Consider the following 21500-nt stretch of genomic DNA (forward strand, 5'->3'; position numbering starts at 1 on the left):
CACCACTCGGCTCGACTGACCTCCACTCGGCTCGGCTGACCACCACTCGGCTCGGCTGACCACCACTCGGCTCGGCTGATCTCGGCTCGGCTGACCACCACTCGGCTCGACTGACCTCCACTCGGCTCGGCTGACCACCACTCGGCTCGGCTGACCACCACTCGGCTCGGCTGACCACCACTCGGCTCGGCTGATCTCCACTCGGCTCGGCTGATCTCCACTCGGCTCGGCTGACCACCACTCGGCTCGGCTGACCACCACTCGGCTCGGCTGACCTCCACTAGTCTTGGTTAACCTCCACTCGGCTCGGCTGACCTCCACCTGCACGTTACGTTCAGGGTGTCAGCAATCCGTGTAGCAGTTGGAGGTAGAAATGTTCCGGTGAATTCGGTGTAGATTCACTTCCAAACGATTAAAGATCAAACATTCGGTTCGTGCAGCAATTTAAACGAAGGGACTTTCTATAAAAAAAGTATAAAGGATAAAGTCGGTGATGCTGCCTCCGGGTGTCTGTATGCTCTTGGTGCGACAGGGGAGGGTCTGCCGGTAAGGGGAGGGTCTGCCGGTAAGGGGAGGGCGTGCACGTTGGACCTGGGCTGGATTAGTGCTGATGGAAACCCGTTTGGAAGTGAAATCTTCACTTTTACCACAAATGAACCACCTCGGGACGAGCGGGACTTTCACCCGGCAGCATGGACCCAAGGAGGTGGTGTTCGTGGTTGCATTTCCCGCTCTGGCTTCTGTTCGTTCCCATGGACATGTGCGGGGCCAGCGTTCCGGTTTTCTCGCCGTTCTTCTTCATGTGCACTCATCACGGTGAGGTGGAGGATGGACGCCGGACCACCGAGGTCGCCATGTCCCTGCGCATCGCCGGTAACCCCAAGCACTACGTGCCAGGTCGGCACTACGAAGGTGATACTCCAGTGCAGATGATGATGGTGGTGGTGTTAGTGGTAGTGATGGTGAAGGTGAAACTGGTGGTAGTGGTTGTTGTGGTGATGGTGAACCTGATTGTGGTGAAGCTGATGGTGGTGAACCTGATGGTGGTGATGGTGAATCTGATGGTGGTTAACCTGATGGTGGTGATGGTGAACCTGATGGTGGTGATGGTGAACCTGGTGGTGGTTAACCTGATGGTGGTTAACCTGATGGCGGTGAACCTGATGGCGGTGAACCTGATGGTGGTGATGGTGAACCTGATGGTGGTGAACCTGATGGTGGTTAACCTGATGGTGGTGATGTTGAACCTGATGGTGGTGATGGTGAACCTGATGGTGGTGAACCTGATGGTGGTTAACCTGATGGTGGTGATGTTGAACCTGATGGTGGTGATGGTGAACCTGATGGTGGTGAACCTGATGGTGGTGATGGTGAACCTGATGGTGGTGAACCTGATGGTGGTGAACCTGATGGTGGTGATGGTGAACCTGATGGTGGTGAACCTGATGGTGGTGATGGTGAACCTGATGGTGGTGATGGTGAACCTGATGGTGGTAATATACAGTAATATGAGTGTCCTTATAAGGAACTTTAACGCAGAAGGAGGACATCAGGCCCATCAAGCCTGTGCAATGGTTGCCAACCTATGGTTCTGATGATTATGATGGTCAACGTGGCGTTAGTGGTGTGCTGATTGTGAACGTGAACCTGATGGTAGTGGACTAGTGGTGGTGATATGGTTGGTGGGTGAGGATACGAGCGCATGATGAGAGAAGGAGGGGTTGGGGGTGAGGGGGACGTGGTGTTGTGTTTATGGTGCTGATTATTTATTCATGAATTAGTTTGGAGTAAACAGTCATGTTGGTGTCATACTAAAATAAGGCAATTCTGTATGTATGTATGTATGTATGTATGTATGTATGTATGTATGTATGTATGTATGTATGTATGTATGTATGTACGTACGTACGTATGTATGTATGTATGTATGTATGTACGTGTGTATGTATGTATGTATGTATGTATGTGTGTATGTATGTATGTATGTTTGTATGTATGTATGTACGTGTGTATGTATGTATGTATGTATGTATAGTTGTATACACTACTGTGTGTGTGTGTTTGTGTGTTTCTTTGACAATTATTATATAATCCAAAACGGCTGGGCCAATCTCCATCAAATTTTGCCCACGTGCTCTCATTACCCAGGATACATCAGGGGCACAATGTAATCCCCCTCCGTCCACCCCCATCGCTTCCCCCACCCCCGTAATCAAAGTGGGGAGACGACTTGCACTGCCCACGGAGAATAGTGCAAGCGGTTTGGCCACTGACCCCTGGTGGAGGGAGTATGTGTTAACACCCTCTCGTTCCTGGAGGGAAAGCATGGACGGTTCTAAAGAGAGACTCGTCAGCATCCGTCCGTCTAGTGAAGAATGCTGGCAGCACATGTAATGCCCACCGGAGGGCCGGAACACACATTGATGAATCACCCTGCCCGTGAAACACCAGGATGGCACTTTATAGAAGGGTCGGGGTCGAAACCCAGGATAGACAGCTTCGAGGCGAGTGTGCATCCTGTGAGCCCATTTACGAGTTCATGAACATCGAGTGTTGAGGCCGAGGATGGGGTGTCGAGGGACGGGAGGGAGTGAGGGATGGGTGGTTCATTGGTTGGATGAAAAAAATGAATATTCCACACCATGTTTTCAAAAACGCATCCTTCCAAAGATGCTGTTTCCTCAAAATAATGTGTTTAATATCCTTTTTCTCTCAGCAAAGTCAACAAAATATAATTATTATGCTCTTATCGTTATCCTCGTCTTGTTTGCAAGGCAATGTTTCCAGTGAGTTGGATCCTTAACTCCGCTTTTTCCGCTTTTTCCGCTTTTTCGCTTTTTCTTTCTGAAAGAATAATCCAGAAGACATAGACAATAACTGAAATCTAGAACGTCAATCTGTAGAGCGCACACCTCCGCCAGGCTGTACAGTTTACGTTTTCTATCCACTGATAGGCCGGATCTGGATTCGGACCTGAACCAAAATCTCATCGGCTTGTTGTTGTCACCTAAACAACTCATCCACCATGTTTTGTCATAATCCGTCTACAACGTTTTGAAATATCATGCTATATATCGTTTTTGGCACTATCACTCAATAGGGAAGAATCACTTAAATATATATATATATATATATATATATATATATATATATATATATATATATATATATATATATATACATATATAATTCTCGTATACGGATTCAAATCTTCACCAAACTTGAAACAATTTTTCCTTGTCACACCATCAACGTATTCACCAAGTTTCGTCCGAATCCATCCAGTTTCTGCCCCACCACTCAATAGTGAAAAATCACTTAAGAAATTCTCAAATCCAGATCCGGATCTTCACCAAAATCTAATCATTGTGATTGACAGATTGTGACCTGTAAGTGATTGACAAACAAACAAACAAACAAGAAGACGTCATGCAGAGCATGATACTTGCAAAATCCGTCCCCCACCCCCCACAAGGAATAAAATTCCATTGATACAGCAAATTGCCCATTTCATCAAGATTAAAATTGACAATCTTGATCAAAGCTCGGATCAATATGAAGGAAAGTGACGATTTTTCAGATGAAAAAATAATGATTTTGGAAGGTTGACCTTGAGTTGACCTTTGACCTTTTGACCTCAAAAATATTTAGTTTCTCTATTTAGTGACTCAATGCTGTTCAATTTTCAAGTCAATCGGATGAAAATTGAGGATTTTAGAAATGCGACCTATGTTGACCTTTTGGCCTATGTTCACCTAAAATATAATTTGTGGTTGAATTCAGAGACCAGATATGCAAATGCTCTTCAAATTTCAAGTCAATTGGATAAAAATTGAGGATTTTAGAAATTTGGCCTATGTTGACCTTTTGGCCTATGTTGACCTCAAAAGTACATGGTGGTTGAATTCAGAGACCAGATATGCAAATGCTCTTCAAATTTCAAGTCAATTGGATGAAAATTGAGGATTTTAGAAATTTGGCCAATGTTGACCTTTTGGCCTATGTTGACCTCAAAAGTACTTGGTGGTTGAATTCAGTGACCAGATATGCAAGTCCTCTTCAAATTTCAAGTCAATTGGATGAAAATTGAGGATTTTAGAAATTTGGCAAAGTTGGTGACCTTTGTCCTATGTTGACATTTTGACCTTTTGACCCCAAAAACAATAGGCTTCTTGCTTACGCCCAACTCTCCCATTTGGTGAAGTTTCGTGAATATCGGTTGAAAATTGTGACCTGTAGGCCGGTGACAAACAAACAAAGAGACAGACAGACAGAACCACAAACACAACCGACCAATATATACACAAAGAATTAAGTTAAGCACCCCCCCCGTTTTTTTACAACCTCGCACATTACAAGTTTGTTGTCGTCAAAACAGTGTAATATACCCATGATATTGCTATATTTTCTGGAGAGGTGATATTATGGTCACATAAAAACATAACAATCATGCCGTTTTCAATATTTTATTCTGAATAATTTAAGGTGAAATTTTTTGGGAATTTTAGGCATATTTTCACCTCAATTTAAGTATGGAGCTATAGGTCCATCACGGACAGTGTGGATGACGTTTATGTTTTCTAACGTACAGTCATTGTTCTGAGAAGACCTCTAGCGATCTTTGCGTCAATCCCATCTTCATGGATGACAACGCCAGGCCTCACCGTGCGAGACGCGTCCGAGCCTTGCTGGAGCAAGGTGCTGTGACAACCATCCCCTGGCCTGCGTACAGTCCTGACCTGAACCCCCTCGAGCACGTTTGGGACATGTTGGGACGACAAATTGCGAAGATGGTCCCTCCAATAGCCAATCTGGATGAATTGGAACGTGCATTACATCGGGAATGGAACAACCTGCCACAGCAACGCATACGACGGCTTACAGGGTCTATGAGACGTAGGGTTGAGTCAGTGATCCGATCACGTGGGTCCTACACACGTTATTGACGCAAAGATCGCTAGAGGTCTTCTCAGAACAATGACTGTACGTTAGAAAACATAAACGTCATCCACACTGTCCGTGATGGACCTATAGCTCCATACTTAAATTGAGGTGAAAATATGCCTAAAATTCCCAAAAAATTTCACCTTAAATTATTCAGAATAAAATATTGAAAACGGCATGATTGTTATGTTTTTATGTGACCATAATATCACTTCTCCAGAAAATATAGCAATATCATGGGTATATTACACTGTTTTGACGACAACAAACTTGTAATGTGCGAGGTTGTAAAAAAACGGGGGGGGGTGCTTAACTTAATTCTTTGTGTATACTTGAAAAATCTCCGATTTGGGTGGATTTGAGATAATAAGAGCAAGGGTCAGGGACTGTGGGATGAATGAGTAGAGAGTGAATGAAATTTGAGAGATGTGAGTATGGAGATGAAAGAGAGCAGGAAAGGGAAGTACAGGGATCACACCATATTACCGTTATAATAAAGACTTGGTCCCGTGCTGGCATCCACTATTTATTTGCTACAATGATAGATTTATGAATTTTTTGAGGGACGAATATTACTAACCAGGCACCGATTAAGAGAAAAGTTTTCATGTGTAAACTTTTGGAAGAATCTTGAAGTCAAGAGAAGCAGTGGGGATGGAGTGGGCTGAGTGCCTCATTTTGTAAATGTGCCCACCGCCAGAGGGCAATGCATCCCAGAGAACTCCATCTTCAGGATGCAGGTGGGAGGAGGAGGATGGAGAGGGCCTAAAGCTGGCTGTCCCATATGATAGCAAACAATTCTGATTTTCACATAACATACTCTGTCAAAATATTTATTGGCAAGGCTTTCATTGGGTGGTATGCCATTGCCTTCCCAGCAGTAGTTAGGGCAGTAATTTGTCCTGGGTGCTGGTGATCGATAGCTCGTCTGGTCTTCAAGAAGGAAGTGCAGCATGGGATCTTTAACGTCCACCAACTAATGCCGGCAAACGAGACGTCCACCCGAGGGACGGGGTCGACACACACAATGATGAATCACCCTGTCTGTGAAACACCAGGAGCTAGTTTATAGCTGGGCCGAGATTGAAACCCAGGCTAGACCGCTTAGAGACTAGAGTGTGTAACTCCAGGCCATCCTGGCAGCCATAGCAAACAACAGTGAGTGTTAATGATCCCATTGTGCTTTTCAAAAACAGTAGACCATTGTGTGCCAGCATCTGGACTTCCTCTCTGAATCAACAGGTATACCACCCAGCAAGCATATTTCATACTCAGGAAACTGTTCCATAGGCACCTCCTGTCTTATCGGACAATCAAACATGATTTGTAATGGAATATGAAACAAAGAGATGTATAAACCATCAGGCTTGGTGCAAGCTAAACAGAGCAGATACTGCTTACTACTCACTACTACATGTCGAGCAGGTACTGCTTACTACTCACTACTACATGTTGAGCAGGTACTGCTTGCTACTCACTACTACATGTGGAGCAGGTACTGCTTACTACTCACTACTACATGTGGAGCAGGTACTGCTTGCTACTCACTACTACATGTCGAGCAGGTAGTGCTTGCTACTCACTACTACATGTGGAGCAGGTAGTGCAGGATCTGCTTTGATCAGCTTGCTATAGCCGGAGGTTTTGTGCCTCATTTAATTGTAATTTTCCCAGCTTTCTCTCCATATCTGCACGTGGACCACAAACCAGATGGTGTGCGTCAGGAACATCCTGTTGGTCATGATCCATAGAGCAATAGATGTGGAATGTAGGCCATGGGCCACATATGGTCCACGAGCATCCCCCCCACCTCTAAACCAAACCAACTTTTTTTGAAGCCCAGAGGCATACTAAACACGATTCCAAATGTTACCAAGAAAAATTTAGGGATGCAATGCCCATTTCGGCTCAACAAAGTAGGGTACCCTCATAATTATGCCGACGCTCTCCGACGTCGACCGAACTTTGACTACTGATTATAATCTTCCACCAGAGGCCTCAAATAGCTCCTATTTCAATATATGATATACCAAATGAAAGATTATGAGCTGTTCTTTTTGAATATGTGGTAAATGAAACTATTGGGACAACTAGTTAAATAAACAGCTCTGCGGAACACAATAATTCAACCCGCGACTGCTTCTTCAATGAAATATTGGTATTTATTTCACAATCAGATTTTTTAACATTTATTTACATGGAAACTTTTCAATGTTGTATTAATCTCTTCATCGTGTATTACATTTGCTTTCAGGCGATACCTTCATATTTTTTCTAACAAGAGCCAATCTGAAATAACAGCCATTTGAATGTTTTAGATTCAACGTTTTGGAACGTTAACATGTACTATATTAACAATCCAGTTGCACAGCAATACCTATATTACATAACGTTTTTATATGCATATATACTAAACTGATTTTAAATTTCTTTTGTTGAGAATACAAGATACTAAGCAAACATGTTTATTTATTTTAATCAATAGTTGTGACTCTATCCAATATGGCCATCACATAGTGCCAAAAATCGCTTAACCCTCAAAGCTTTGACAAAGAGAATGTACACATATTCTGCTAAACATGTTTGTTACACACACAATACTAAAAAAACCACACACACACACACCCCTAAACACACACACCTACACACACACACACACACACACACACACACACACCCCCACCAATAAGCCGTTTGCCCGGGTGTGGTGCCCACAGCCATCGGCGGTCACAGACACACAGACATTTCATTTTGAATTATACATATCAAATATAACATAAAACACAAGAACACATCTGGTTAATCAATTACATTATAGACAAATTTGAAACATGGATAAACATGATTTAGTGTTCATTCTATGTCACTGTCTGTTTCATCTCCATCCAGGGTACTGTTCTCAGCCATGAGTGCATCATCATCATCATCGTCGTCGTCGTCGTTATCGTCGTCGTTGACTGTACCAGGAGCAACGGTACGGGCTAGATCCGAGAGTTGTGCAGGCAACATAGTTCCGTCATACCACAGAGGTTCGAGATGCTCGTCTGTTTGTGTCCATCCGTGGCCATTGTGTGCCAGCGGAACATCAGGTTTAGGGATATGTGCTCGTTTCCAGATTCCCACTTGATAGTTGACTCGCGCAATGTGCTGAAGCAAGCTTCTTCTACAGGGAGGTAAAGTGGCCATGCCGATGTTTTGTGAAGGCGTTAGTATCTCATCACGAGCACATAGCTCATTTATCCTGAGGAGTCGCAGGTCATCCACTTTTAAAACCCTTGGTCTACCATAGATGGCACATGTGAAGGCTTCAAGGTCATCCAGAAGCTGTGAAGGAATGTCCCAAGTATCACCCAGCTGTGCCAACACTGGAACATATCGAGGGATTTTCAGCAGTGTTTTCATAGGCTTTACTTTTCCTATCCCTCTGAATGCACTTGTTGTATCACAGCCGCAAAAGGCATGCAGAGCCATGAGAGCCGTGCAGTATTCGTGGGAGTAGTTATGGGCCAGTTCTGAGATATTGATCAGCTTCTTTTTATTCCCTGTTCCTGTGTCAAAGAGGACTGTGATATCAGCCAGTCGGTGTGCATAGTGCAATAGAATGAAGAAGACGTCTGTGTCAGGACTTTTCACTCGCACATAGTTGAAGTTCTTGCTTTGAGCATACTCACAGTAGAGTATAATCCTCGAGTCTGTTTCTTCTTGTGATGAGGTCATCGAATCTAATAAGTGTGATGAAGTTGTTGTCCCATCTTCAGATGTCAGCTTATGTGGCACCCCATCACATATCAGTATCACGTTTCGTCCATGAAGCTTTGAGGCATACTCATCCGTTCTCCACAACCTGAGCAACATCTGGATAAATTGAAGTTTGTTCTCGTCATTTGACAGGAACTGTTTCCAGTCTGGAGGCTTCTTGGTCGCTCCTCCTTTGATGATCAATTTGTTCCCAACACCTCTCCTCTTCCGTTCCATTGCTTTAACAGAGGTTGGCAGGTACATGTCTGTGCTGAATATGACGTTGTGAGTGTTTGACATGGTGTCAAAAACTTTAGAGCAGATTTCACTGAAGCTTCCGGGAAGATCTTTGAGATAGTAGAAGCATGCATTGCCATCATGCACAGTGAGGGTGTCGTTCTCTGGTGGTATGATGGCATTCTCACACTCCTTGGTCAAGTGGTGAAAGGCTTTACTCTTGTCTGTTTTCGCGAGAAATCCATCTGAAGTCCCAAGGCTGTAAGAAACTGGAGTCAGGGGATACGTCATCAGCTCCTTGAGATCGAGTTGTAGTCCTTCGTTTTGAGACTTCATGAATAGCTTGAAAGCAACATTGCCTTGTTGTTTGTATTGTATGACTTTTTGCTTTCCTGAGCTGATGATTGATACCTTGTTCATGCTTCCCAATGTCCGCAAGTTCATTCGTTTTACGGGCTCAAAGAACTTGCTGTCAGTCTGGAGTCGCTCGATAATGAATGCTTCTTTAGCACGTCTGCCCAGGTTCTCAGCTGCTAGTACGTCCTTGACAACATCATCCGATGCTGCTGCACCAGACGAAAGGATCAGGAGTTTATCTTTGGTTTCCACGTCAAATGGATTCAAGAAGCTTTCAATAGCCTCGCAAGTTTTCACAACATTTTTCTCACTTCGAAGGATCTCTGTTGGGCGAACGTCTCGATGTTTCATTCCCTCTCCAGAGTCGGCCAGCATATTTGCCATGCTGAGAGTAGCATTAACATACTGCGACCTTGCATGTGTGGTTCTCACCCAGCGCTGGTAGGCACTGTAATTCGTCATTATACCTGAAATTCCTGTACCTCCACCACCATGAGACTTGGCATGACGCATAAACGTTTCTTCCATGGTCTTGTCCACGTCACACCTATTGCCAGGGATAAACGAACGTGCCACACTTATGGCACCCCTCTCAAGGAGTTCCTCTGCTCCAGGATGAGATGTTTCTATGTTGGCATGAAATCTGAAATGCAACTAAAATAGGCATGGGTTACATATTCATTTCTTTTAGTGACAATCCCCATAGTTGTAGGAGAGGGCACTGTCATGTCACTTTTGGTGGCAAATTTGGATTTTGCTAGCTAGTGACAATTTTTCTTGTGATCTAAAAAGTGAATCAATTAATTACAATGCATATAAAAACATTACGGGATCATGCCGATGGGTATTGCCTGCATAACTGGATTCAATATAGTGCATGTTAACGTTCCACAACGTTGAATCTAAAACATTCAAATGGCTGTTATTTCAGATTGGCTCTTGTTAGAAAAAATATGAAGGTATCGCCTGAAAGCAAATGTAATACACGATGAAGAGATTAATACAACATTGAAAAGTTTCCATGTAAATAAATGTTAAAAAATCTGATTGTGAAATAAATACCAATATTTCATTGAAGAAGCAGTCGCGGGTTGAATTATTGTGTTCCGCAGAGCTGTTTATTTAACTAGTTGTCCCAATAGTTTCATTTACCACATATTCAAAAAGAACAGCTCATAATCTTTCATTTGGTATATCATATATTGAAATAGGAGCTATTTGAGGCCTCTGGTGGAAGATTATAATCAGTAGTCAAAGTTCGGTCGACGTCGGAGAGCGTCGGCATAATTATGAGGGTACCCTACTTTGTTGAGCCGAAATGGGCATTGCATCCCTAAATTTTTCTTGGTAACATTTGGAATCGTGTTTAGTATGCCTCTGGGCTTCAAAAAAAGTTGGTTTGGTTTAGAGGTGGGGGGGATGCTCGTGGACCATATGTGGCCCATGGCCTATAAACATCGCTATAATCATGACGTTGTGGCGGACACAAAAGCCCACTGGCGTGGTGACATCATTCCGCGCACCAAGAGGGCGGTGGCCACGCCCGAGGGGTAGGCGTGGCCTCATGATATACACCGGGCGCCCAGCCCGGAGCGGGCCAGTGTTACAGTGAGCTCCTGAAATAAAGACGTTTATAAGTTACCACTTGTCCGCTTCCTCCTTGCTCGCAAGCAGCGCGCGTAACGCCGCGCTTTACTGGTGACCCCCTCGACGTTGGATCTGCCGGAGCGATCCTTCCACACGCGACGCCATTGCCATGGCCAACTTCGTCAAACTTCCCGAATTTTGGGAGGCTCAGGCCGAAGTCTGGTTCGTCCAGGCCGAAGCCCAATTTCAGCTTCGGCGCCTCACCGGCGATGACACGCGCTATTGCCACGTCGTCGCCTCCCTCGGGCCCGGCACGGCCGCTCAAGTGGTGTCCGTCCTTCGCCACCCACCGGACGGCCACAAGTACGAGGCACTCAAGCGGCTACTCCTAGTCACGTTCGGCCTCACGGACGACGCACGGGCCGACCGCCTCCTGGATCTCCCCGAGCTCGGTGACACGCGCCCGTCGGTCCGAATGGACCATATGCTGTCACTGTTGGGCGACGAAGCCCCCGGTTCTCTATTCCGGGCGCTTTTCCGTCGCCAACTTCCAGCGCAGGTTCGCCTCGCGTTGGCCGGGACCGGGCTAACGGAACCCCGAGCATTGGCAGCCGAGGCGGACAGGTACTTCGCCGCTTCGGACACGCGGGCGAGAGTCGGCGTGGCCGTCACGGCCCTCGAGGCTGATGCTGCTGATGCTGCTGTCGCTGCTGTTCCACAGCATCAGCTTCTACAGCATACGCAGCATGCTGATGAACGCATTCCACAGCATCAGCTCATGAACGCCGCCACGCCCCGCCCACCGCCGCGGCGAAAACCGCCACCGCGGGGAAACCCGCCAACTCCACCGGCCTGGCGGAGCCAGCCGCGCTCCTCCAGCTCCACCACCTGGTGCTGGTTCCACGCCAAGTTCGGCCACGAAGCTCGGCAGTGTCATCCGCCATGCTCCTTCAACAGGTCGGGAAATGCCCGGGCCGGCGCTCAATAGTGGCGATGAGCGCCGGCCGTTCGAGCAGCCTGCTGTTCATAACGGACACCTTCTCCGGGCGCCGTTACCTCTGCGACACGGGAGCGCAGGTGAGTGTCATTCCCGCCGGCACGTCAGACAAGCACGCCGCGGGTGGGGGCCCCGCGCTGCTTGCCGCGAACGGGACGCCCATCCGTACGTACGGAAAACGCTGCCTCTCTCTGCGGTTTGGAGGGCAGGTTTTCCGATGGACGTTCGTCACCGCGGACGTGCCCATGGCACTGCTAGGCACGGACTTCCTGTGCGCTAATGGGCTCCTGGTCGACGTCAAGCGCAGACGTCTTGTCCAGGCCGAGACGTTCAGCTCACTCGCTTGTGCGTTGCCCAGCTCAACCAGCTTGCCAAGCGGCTTGCCGAACGGTTCGGTCCCGGCCACGTTGGGCTGTACGCTTCCGGCAGCGGACGCATTCACCCGCCTCCTCGCCGGCTTCCCAGCCCTCACGCGGCCCACCTTCTCGGCGGGGGCCGTCAAGCACGGGGTGGCCCATCACATCCCCACCGTCGGGCCACCGGTCTACGCCCGGGCACGCCGCCTCGAGCCGACGAAGCTGGCGGTGGCAAAAGCGGCGTTCGCTACCCTGGAGCGACTCGGCATCGTTCGGCGCTCAGAGAGCGCTTTGGCGTCACCGCTGCACATCGTGCCGAAGCCCGGCGGGGGATGGCGACCATGCGGGGACTATCGCCGTCTCAATGATGCCACGACTCCCGACCGCTACCCCGTCCCCCACATTCAGGACTTTTCCGCCCGTTTGGCGGGCAGGTCCTTCTTCTCGAAGGTGGACCTCATACGCGGCTACCATCAGGTCCCCGTCAGGCCGGAGGACGTCCCGAAGACGGCGGTCATCACGCCATTCGGACTCTTCGAGTTCCTGCGCATGCCCTTCGGTCTGAAGAATGCGGCTCAGGCGTTCCAGCGACTGATGGACAGCGTCCTGCACGACTTGGATTTTGTCTACGTCTACCTGGACGATATCCTCGTCGCCAGCGCGTCCCGCGAAGAGCACCTACGCCACCTCCACACGCTCTTCGAATGCCTGGGCCAGCATGGCCTGATTGTGAACCCCGCAAAGTGCCGGTTCGGCGCCGCCATCATCGATTTTCTGGGGCACCGTGTCACCAGGCACGGAGCCGTCCCCCTGCCGGCCAAGGTGGAGGCGGTGAAGGGGTTTCCGCGCCCCCGCACGATCAGAGGGCTGCAGGAGTTCCTGGGCATGGTGAACTTTTACCATCGGTTCCTGCCCCGTATCGCCCAGCTCCTGCGCCCCCTGCACGAAGCTCTCCGAGGTAAGCCGGGCAAAGGCGACGTTACCCGGACCGAGCAGATGGACACGGCGTTCATGGGCGCGAAGCTCGCCTTGGCTAACGCCACCATGCTCGCGCACCCGGTGCCCGATGCACCGATCGCCCTCACCACCGATGCCTTGGACTACGCGGTGGGCGCGGTGCACGAGCAATGGGTGCGTGGAGCTTGGCAACCGCTGGCGTTCTTTAGCCGGCAGCTTCGCCCGCCCGAACGCCGTTACAGTACCTTCGACCGCGAGTTGCTCGGACTTCACTTGGCGGTCAGGCACTTCCGCCATCTGCTCAAGGGCCGTGCGTTCACTGCCTTCGTCGACCACAAGCCGCTGATCTTCGCGATGGGCAAGGTCACCGAGCCGTGGTCGGCCCGGCAGCAGCGTCACCTCTCGGCCGTGTCCGAGTACACGACGGACATCCAGCACGTCGCGGGGAAGGACAACCCGGTGGCGGATTGCCTTTCCCGGGCCGTCGCCCACGCAGTCCACCTCGGCATCGACTATGCCCGGATGGCAGCAGACCAGGCCGCTGACCCCGACGTCCAGGCCTTGCGGACCGCCGTCACGGGCCTCCGCGTCACCGAGGTGCCGTTCGACGGCGCGGGCGCGGCCCTCTTGTGCGACGTCTCCCTCGGGCGTCCTCGCCCCATCGTGCCCGCGGGCTGGCAGCGCCAGGTGTTTGACGCCATCCACGGCCTGTCCCACCCGGGCGCGAGGGCCTCCCAAAGGCTGATCGCCGACAAGTTCGTCTGGCATGGCCTCTGGAAGGCCGTCCGCGGCTGGGCCAGGACGTGCCTCGCGTGCCAGCGCGCCAAGGTGCACCGGCACACCCAGGCCCCGTTGGCCCCATTCACGGTGCCGGAACGCCGGTTTGACCACGTCCACGTGGACCTGGTGGGACCTCTGCCCCCCTCGCGGGGTTTCACCTACGTCCTCACCATGGTGGACCGCACCACCCGGTGGCCGGAGGCCGTGCCCTTGGCGTCGACAACGGCGGCCGATGTCGCGCAGGCTTTCATCGCCACCTGGGTCGCCCGGTTCGGCGCCCCCTCAGATATCTCATCCGACCGCGGCCCCCAGTTCACCTCGGAGCTCTGGGGGGCGGTTGCGCAGGGGCTCGGGGTCCGGCTGCACCGAACCACGGCCTACCACCCCCAGGCTAACGGCCTGTGTGAGCGATTTCACCGCTCATTGAAGGCCACGCTCCGGGCCACCCTCCGCGACGGCGGCTGGGTCGACAGGCTCCCCTGGGTCCTGCTGGGCCTCCGGACGGCGCCCAAGGAGGACCTGCGCGCATCCGCGGCGGAGTTGGTCTTCGGGCAACCGCTGCGGGTGCCGGGCGAGTTCCTCCCCGACTCCACGGCACCATGGTCCACCATGGCACCAGCAGCGCTCCGCTCTGCAAGAGACCGCCCAGAGGTTCGCCCCGGTGCCAACGGCATGCCACGGGCACCCACCGACGCACGTCGCCCCGGAGCTTCGCACGGCGGAGTACGTCTTCGTCCGCCACGATGCCCATCGGACACCACTGCGGCCCCCGTACGACGGGCCTTTCCGCGTGCTGGAGACCGGGGCGAAGCACTTCACCCTGGACATCGGCGGTACTCTTGACCGCGTTTCGGTAGACCGCCTCAAGCCGGCCCACCTTGATGTGGACCATCCACCGCCATTGGCCCGACCCCCACGTCGGGGCCGCCCTCCTGCGGGCGGACCCCCGGCACCGCCCAGCCCCGCCGCCACGCCGCCCCCCGGTCCTGCACCCATCCCAGGGGCATCCCACCTGGCATCCCTGCACCCCGGACGCCGCCGATCGCCAGGGGGCGCTTCGGCCGGGTCATTCGTCTGCCCCGCAAACTGGCCCTCCAGGTGTGCGGGAATTCTGGGGGGGCGCGTGTGGCGGACACAAAAGCCCACTGGCGTGGTGACATCATTCCGCGCACCAAGAGGGTGGTGGCCACGCCTGAGGGGTAGGCGTGGCCTCATGATATACACCGGGCGCCCAGCCCGGAGCGGGCCAGTGTTACAGTGAGCTCCTGAAATAAAGACGTTTATAAGTTACCGCTTGTCCGCTTCCTCCTTGCTCGCAAGCAGCGCGCGTAACGCAGCGCTTTAACGTCATCTGTGTGACAAAATCACAGGCAAGGTTGTCTCTGCACGCAACGGATAATGGCCCACACAATTTGCTTCAGACTCGTCAGAAAGTGAATTTGACGAAGATTTTTCTAATCAAGAATCCTCTGGTAGTCAAAATTATTATAGAAACAACCCGCAGCAAAAATATTGTCGTGTCGCCCAGCGATTAAGACCACTGAGTGACGAATGGTTGATCGTTTTTATTTCCGAGGTGGCAGCCCGAAAATTTGCGGTACTTTTTGCCACACGCGGGATGGAAGAAGACTTTTTTCTTTTTTGCAATTGTTGGGACTGTATTTGTTGCCGTTTCTTTTTCCTGTGTGGCATTTTCTATTCACACCTGTTTTTGGACTTTCTTTACAAGGTGAGTTAGGGATACTTTTTCAGGTTTGGTGTGTTCAGGTTTGTTTACAAATTGCATCCGATAGTCTGTTGAGCATTTCACATACTCGTCTCGTCCTACACTCGTCACTCTGTGAACCTGGTTGAGTTCCATTAGGCCGCTCCCTCCCACTCGTCTTGGCAGGTTCGTTCCCGGGATGCACTGGTTTTTGTAAAACATTTTGTGGATGGTGAGGAGTTTTCTTGTTTTGATGTCTAACTTGTTGATTTCTGATTGGGGCCAGTTTAATATTTCGCAGCTATATTGGAACACTGGTACTGCGAGCTGGTTTCTGGCTTTGATTTTGTTTATTGGGTAGAGGTATGTTTTCAGGAACAGCTTCGTTCTACGTAGGTATTCTTTGGCTATTGTTTTGCGCATTTGTTTGTGACATATTTGGTGGCCGTTGGTGGCCCTCTTCTACTTCGAGGTATTTGTATGATGCTTCGTTTTCTAACTGCTGTATTGGTGTTTTAAGGTCAATTTTTATGTTCTCTGTTTTTTGGTTTACCTTATACAAATGTGCACTTAGTGCACTTGTCTAGTCCAAATTATATTTGAATGTCCTCTGAAAACCGTTTTACTAGTTTTAGTTGTTCTGGAATTTTTTTGTCATTTGCCGAGAAGAGCTTTAAATCATCCATGTATAGTAGATGTGTCACCTTTCGTATTTCTTTGGATGATCGTCTATGGGTTGTTAGGGTGTATCTCTGTCCTTGTTCATTGATGAGGTTATTTAGTGGGTCCAGAGCCAGACAAAACGGAAGGGGGGAAGACTGTCTCCCTGGATGTATGTGTGTGTGTGTGTGTGTGTGTGTGTGTGTGTGTGTGTGTGTGTTTGTGTGTGTATGTTATGTATGCATATATATTCTAAACGGTTCTAAATTCTCAATGGCTTCAAAGGGTAAATTCTAAAGGGTTCTAAAGGGTAATTTTGGAGGGTTCTAAAGGGGGATTTTAAAGGGTAAATTTTAAAGCGTAATTCTAAAGGCTTTGTAAATTGGTTGCTGTAGTATAGAAATTGTGGGTGGAGTCACGCGAACTACCTAACCAATGGACGCAGAGACACACGCAAACTCCGATATTTTATAGTATAGATAATACATAGAGGTTATTTGTTTATAATAAAGCATTGGAAGATGACCAAATTGATACATCATATATTCATTGAGGTTCTGTCTGGCACAGGATAGAATCATTTACAAAGTGGTGGAAGGGATTTGTCTCCTAAGGCAGATAAGTCATTGATATCAAACAAGGAAGAGGAAAAGAGCTGGGATGATGCTTCTAATGGAGAAATGGGAAAGATGGGAAAGAGCTGCCTGGGTAATGCAGGAGATAGGATGCCACACAGGCCAATATAGTGCTTGTGTGATGTTGGAATTCTAATAGCCAGTGAAGGAAAAGGACATTGGATGTGGATAACGTTTTTGCAGAGCTGGATGTCATATTGTCAAACATTTGGCAAATGTCTAGAGTGAGACTGCCTGCTACTGCATGAGCTCTTGTTGAGGTTTGGGCCGAATCCTTCCTTGGCAGAATTCGGAAGAGGAACTTGTATACGGTGGAGTGGCAAAGGCAATAACCAAACATGGTCTCAAATTAAAGACTAGAAGCGATCACATTTAAGGTTTGCAGCCATTATTGATTATCCTCAATAATTATTGATTATCATTATCCGGAAGAAAGGTAGAAAGCTGACTGGTAATGAAGGCTGAGTTTTATAATGTGAGCCTGCACTGTGGTTGTCAATATGTTTGCTTGTCCACGCTTGATCCTTTTAAATGCTGAGTGTCAAACCAGGAAGCAGTAGGCGCCATTTTGAAAGTTTGTGCTGCGACCTGGCCAGGATCACTTTGTTAGAACAGACGTTTTGTGTTGTATTAGTTTGAGACTTTCCCTGGTATGAATCTGTGATGATGTAACCTCAGTTCCGAGCTCTATTAGGTGCAGCATCATTGACTGCACAGGCTGTAAAGCCTATGAATCCCTTACCTTCCTCTGTGCCCTCAGGTATGTAAATGGTAAAAATAAATAATAAATGCCATGCACAGGGTCAAAAAATGGAAGTGGTGCATCCTGAATGGTTGTTCATGAAATGATCGAGGACCTTCACTTGACACCAACTTTGTGCTCTTGCAGTGACCTTGACTACCAGTGCAGATTTCAATGGACTCTTAGTGACTGGACTTTATACATCGGTGGAACCTTCATCCCGCATACTTCCCAAACTCGCCCACAACCCCAAGGAACCTGCTCCTGCATTGAGTAAGATGGCATTAATCTTCTCATAGCCGACTGGTCCTCAATCGTCGGCATTGCTCAAAAGTTTCCATTGCATGCAGTTCCTTGTTTTTGTTATACCCTGTTGATTGACTTGTCTGTGAGAGAGAGCGAGACACAGTGTGTTTGGAAATGTTGAAAAGGCAGACAATGAACAGGGCAGATAAATTAATGGGAAAGGAAGATTATGATGGACTGCAGAAGATTTTTGCTAATTCATCGCTATCTTGGCAGCTGCTGTATCAGGCCCACAGCCTTTTGCCTCCGGCTTCGTGTGCAGCATCGTGACCTCGCATGTGGCACCGCACCCTCAGAGATCCCTGAGCTTTGTGTGGGAGGCCCCACTGGCAGGCACGGGCTGTGTGAGCTTTATGTGAGTTGTACAATGTCTTTGGCAGCCCACAATTCAACCGTATTTATTGTGCTCAATTGAAATGACACAGGGAGCACGTGTACTAAAAATACAGGCACTGAAATGAAAGGAAGTGCTGGGTGATGATGTCTCTGCAGGGCCACAGCTACGCTGCATGGCCAAGTGATCTTCAAAGACACCATGGTGCAGCAACTATGTGAGAAAGGAGGTGAGGCATTACACGTATGATAAGTATTGAAGGCATTACTTGATTCACTTTTCAAGACTTTGCTCGTGTAAGCTTATTTATTTTACGGTAGGCCTGGTGTTGGCTTAGCGGTTAAGGTGCCGGCTTGGGATCCTAGGATCCTGGGTTCAAATCCCGGTGATCGCTGAATTAACACCAGGGGGGTTGACTCAGCCCGTCATCCTTCCGAGGTCGGCAAATTGAGTACCAGCTCACTGGTAATTCCCTGTGTGTCGCAAGAGGCGACTAACAGGGTTGGTGGCAGGAAGGGCATCTGGCCGTAAAACATTGCTTCAAAAAAAGGGGACCATGGTGCCCAAAAAAGGCCAACCCCTGCTCTGCAGGGAAAAATGGCCTCTAAAGGTGGTTGTTGTTGGTTGTTGATTATGTGGAACCACATGCTTTGTTGCACTGTTTTCTGTTACTTTCTTCCTGTTCGGTTTCCGCTCCAGTATGTTTCATGAAACTGCATGAATTATGCTGCAGTAATCAAACCACTGATGACTCTAAACTCCACGCAATGACATAGAACACATTTGATTGGTTCTTAGCAAATAATTTTAGATACTTGGATTCACCCAAAGTGATAACAGCATTTGAAATGATTCTCGCTGTTTCCAAGTGCAGTGTGACATCATGTTACATACCTGCTTTCTTGTCTATATGTTCATGTCAAACTCTGCATGATGTCTTAGGTTTTTTTTAGTACAGCATTATCGAGTTGAGAAACAAAAATTACAATTATTCCCTTCACTGCTCACACCATGTACAAGGACATGGGACACAAGCCATGCCTATTGGCCACTCGACATGAGTATTTTCAAAATGCATTTCTGTCTTTATGACGAATGACAAGATGGAAGGTTATCATAATTATCTTTAACATGGACTACTGTATTGTAACTACTACTACTACTACAACATGCATGACCTTTGTTATTCCCACCTCCTTGTGGGGTTGGCTGGGAACATTGAGTTTCTACTACACTACTATATGCAGATGACACAAACCTTGAAGGTAAGGTAGATAACAGAGAGGGGGTAATCACGTTCAGCAAAGTCAGAGATACTTTCATAGATTCAGCAAAGGATTGGCAGATGGAGCTCAACATAAAGAAATGAAAGGTGCTGAGGATGGGTAAGAATAATGAAAATAGAGATTACATGATTCAAGGGGCAATCTTTGAGCGTGTTATGCAGCTCAAGGATCTAGGGTGGTAATATATATTGGGGGAGTGGGGGATGAAGTCTCGTCAAGGGATAGTATGTGTTGTGTGTTGTTTACTGTATTATTCCCCGTAAAACCACCTTTGCCCACCCTCTCCCCAAAAAATAATATAAAAAAGATACAGGGTGTTTCAAAAAGAGTTATACAACTTTAAACGTTTATTTACAAAGAAACAGAAAGCTCAGGAACGTGAACCAAACATTTCCTGAAAGCTTATGACATGGCATTTTATATCACTGATTGCTATTGCAGTAACTCACTGCTAGAGTTAGTGAGAGGCCAAGGTCTGAAATTGGCATTTACGCAAAAACATTGTAATTGACGTTCTCGATGTATGCCCCTCCACGGTTCAGACAGGCATTGATCCTGACTCCAACGTTCTGTCCAACTTTCCTGCAGGTCTCAGGTGGTTCTGCCCCCCACCCCCTTCAGAAAATGTTGTTGTGGTCATTGATGGCACCATTCAAGTGGAAATGGGTTTCATCACTGAACCATATCAGGTTGATCCAGTTTGGATACCGCTCCATCCTGTCACTGAGCCAATTGCACATATCAAGTCTTCTTCTCATGTCATCTTGACTCAGTTTATGCCTAATAGAGATGATGTTTGGGAAAATCTTTAGCTCCTTAGTGAGGATATGCCAGACTGATGTTGGTTTGATGCCCAGCTCCTGGGAGCGCCGGCGGTGGGACTTCTTGGGACTGCCCACTGCAGAATCCCGCACGGCGTCAATGTTGGCTTGGCTCTTGGTTACTGATGCTTGCCTGCCACTGTTGCCCTTGCTCTGGTTGTGCTCAAAATGTTTCACAATACGTTGATTGGCAAAATTCGTGGGTCCATCACGTGTTCTGAGGTCGTATTCCCGGCAGAACCTCCGGCAGGTGTCCACATATGGTTTAGTCTCATACCACAGAGCCACCACTTTTGTCTTCTGCTCCACTGTCAATTGCATAGTTGAGCTACGGAGCTAGAAATCCCATGGAACAAATCCTACGATGACACCACCAAACCCTGAAAAGGAAAATGTTATAGGTCGAAAAACAAAGAAATGGCAGGAAGTCAAAGCTGTATTAATCTTTTTGAAACACTCTGTATATATCTAAATGAATAAACAAATAAGAAATATGTCGTGAATAGCACGATACTTGCAACATCCCTAAAATAAATTGTTGACCTTTGGCCTATGTTGACCTCAAAAATAATTGGTGGTTGAATTCAATGACCTGGCATGCAAATCATCTTCAAATTTAAAGGCAATCGGATGAAAATTGAGGATTTTAGAAATTGCACCTAAGTTGCTGACCTTTGGCCTATTTTGACTATTTGGTCTATGTTGACCTCAAACACAATTAGGAGTTGACTTGAATGACCTGATATGCAAATCCTGTTCAAATTTCAAGTCAATGAGATGAAAATTGATGATTTTTGTAATTTGACAAAGTTATTGACCTTCACCTATGTTGACCTTTTGACCTCAAAAATCAATAGGCCTCTTCCTTATGACCAACGCTACCATTTTGTGAAGTTTCGTGAAGCCCAGTTTAATATTGTGACCTGTAGGTGATTGACATATGGACAAACATAGACAGACAGACAGACAGAATAATGCACACGACAAACCAATATACTTGAAAAATCTTCGATTTTTGCAGTAATAAATATAAAATTATAATAAAGAAATATGTATTT

General features: G+C 48.1%; 1 protein-coding gene across 3 annotated transcripts in view; it reads left to right on the forward strand.

Annotated features, from left to right (window-relative positions):
* The first annotated feature begins 630 nt into the window (after positions 1-630).
* The window catches only part of RELN (reelin), a 515504-nt gene continuing 494634 nt past the window's right edge, over positions 631-21500 (forward strand). For all 3 annotated transcript variants that reach the window (XM_078786532.1, XM_078786533.1, XM_078786534.1), the window contains exons 1-4: positions 631-912; positions 17843-17968; positions 18218-18356; positions 18494-18564. In XM_078786532.1, coding sequence (XP_078642658.1) covers positions 693-912; positions 17843-17968; positions 18218-18356; positions 18494-18564 — 556 coding nt within the window. In that variant the 5' untranslated portion in view covers positions 631-692. The remainder of the gene's footprint in view (positions 913-17842; positions 17969-18217; positions 18357-18493; positions 18565-21500) is intronic.

Source organism: Myxine glutinosa, chromosome 11 (genome assembly GCF_964187855.1).
Source record: "Myxine glutinosa chromosome 11, kmMyxGlut1.1, whole genome shotgun sequence".
In the NCBI taxonomy this organism is placed as follows: Eukaryota; Metazoa; Chordata; class Myxini; order Myxiniformes; family Myxinidae; genus Myxine; species Myxine glutinosa.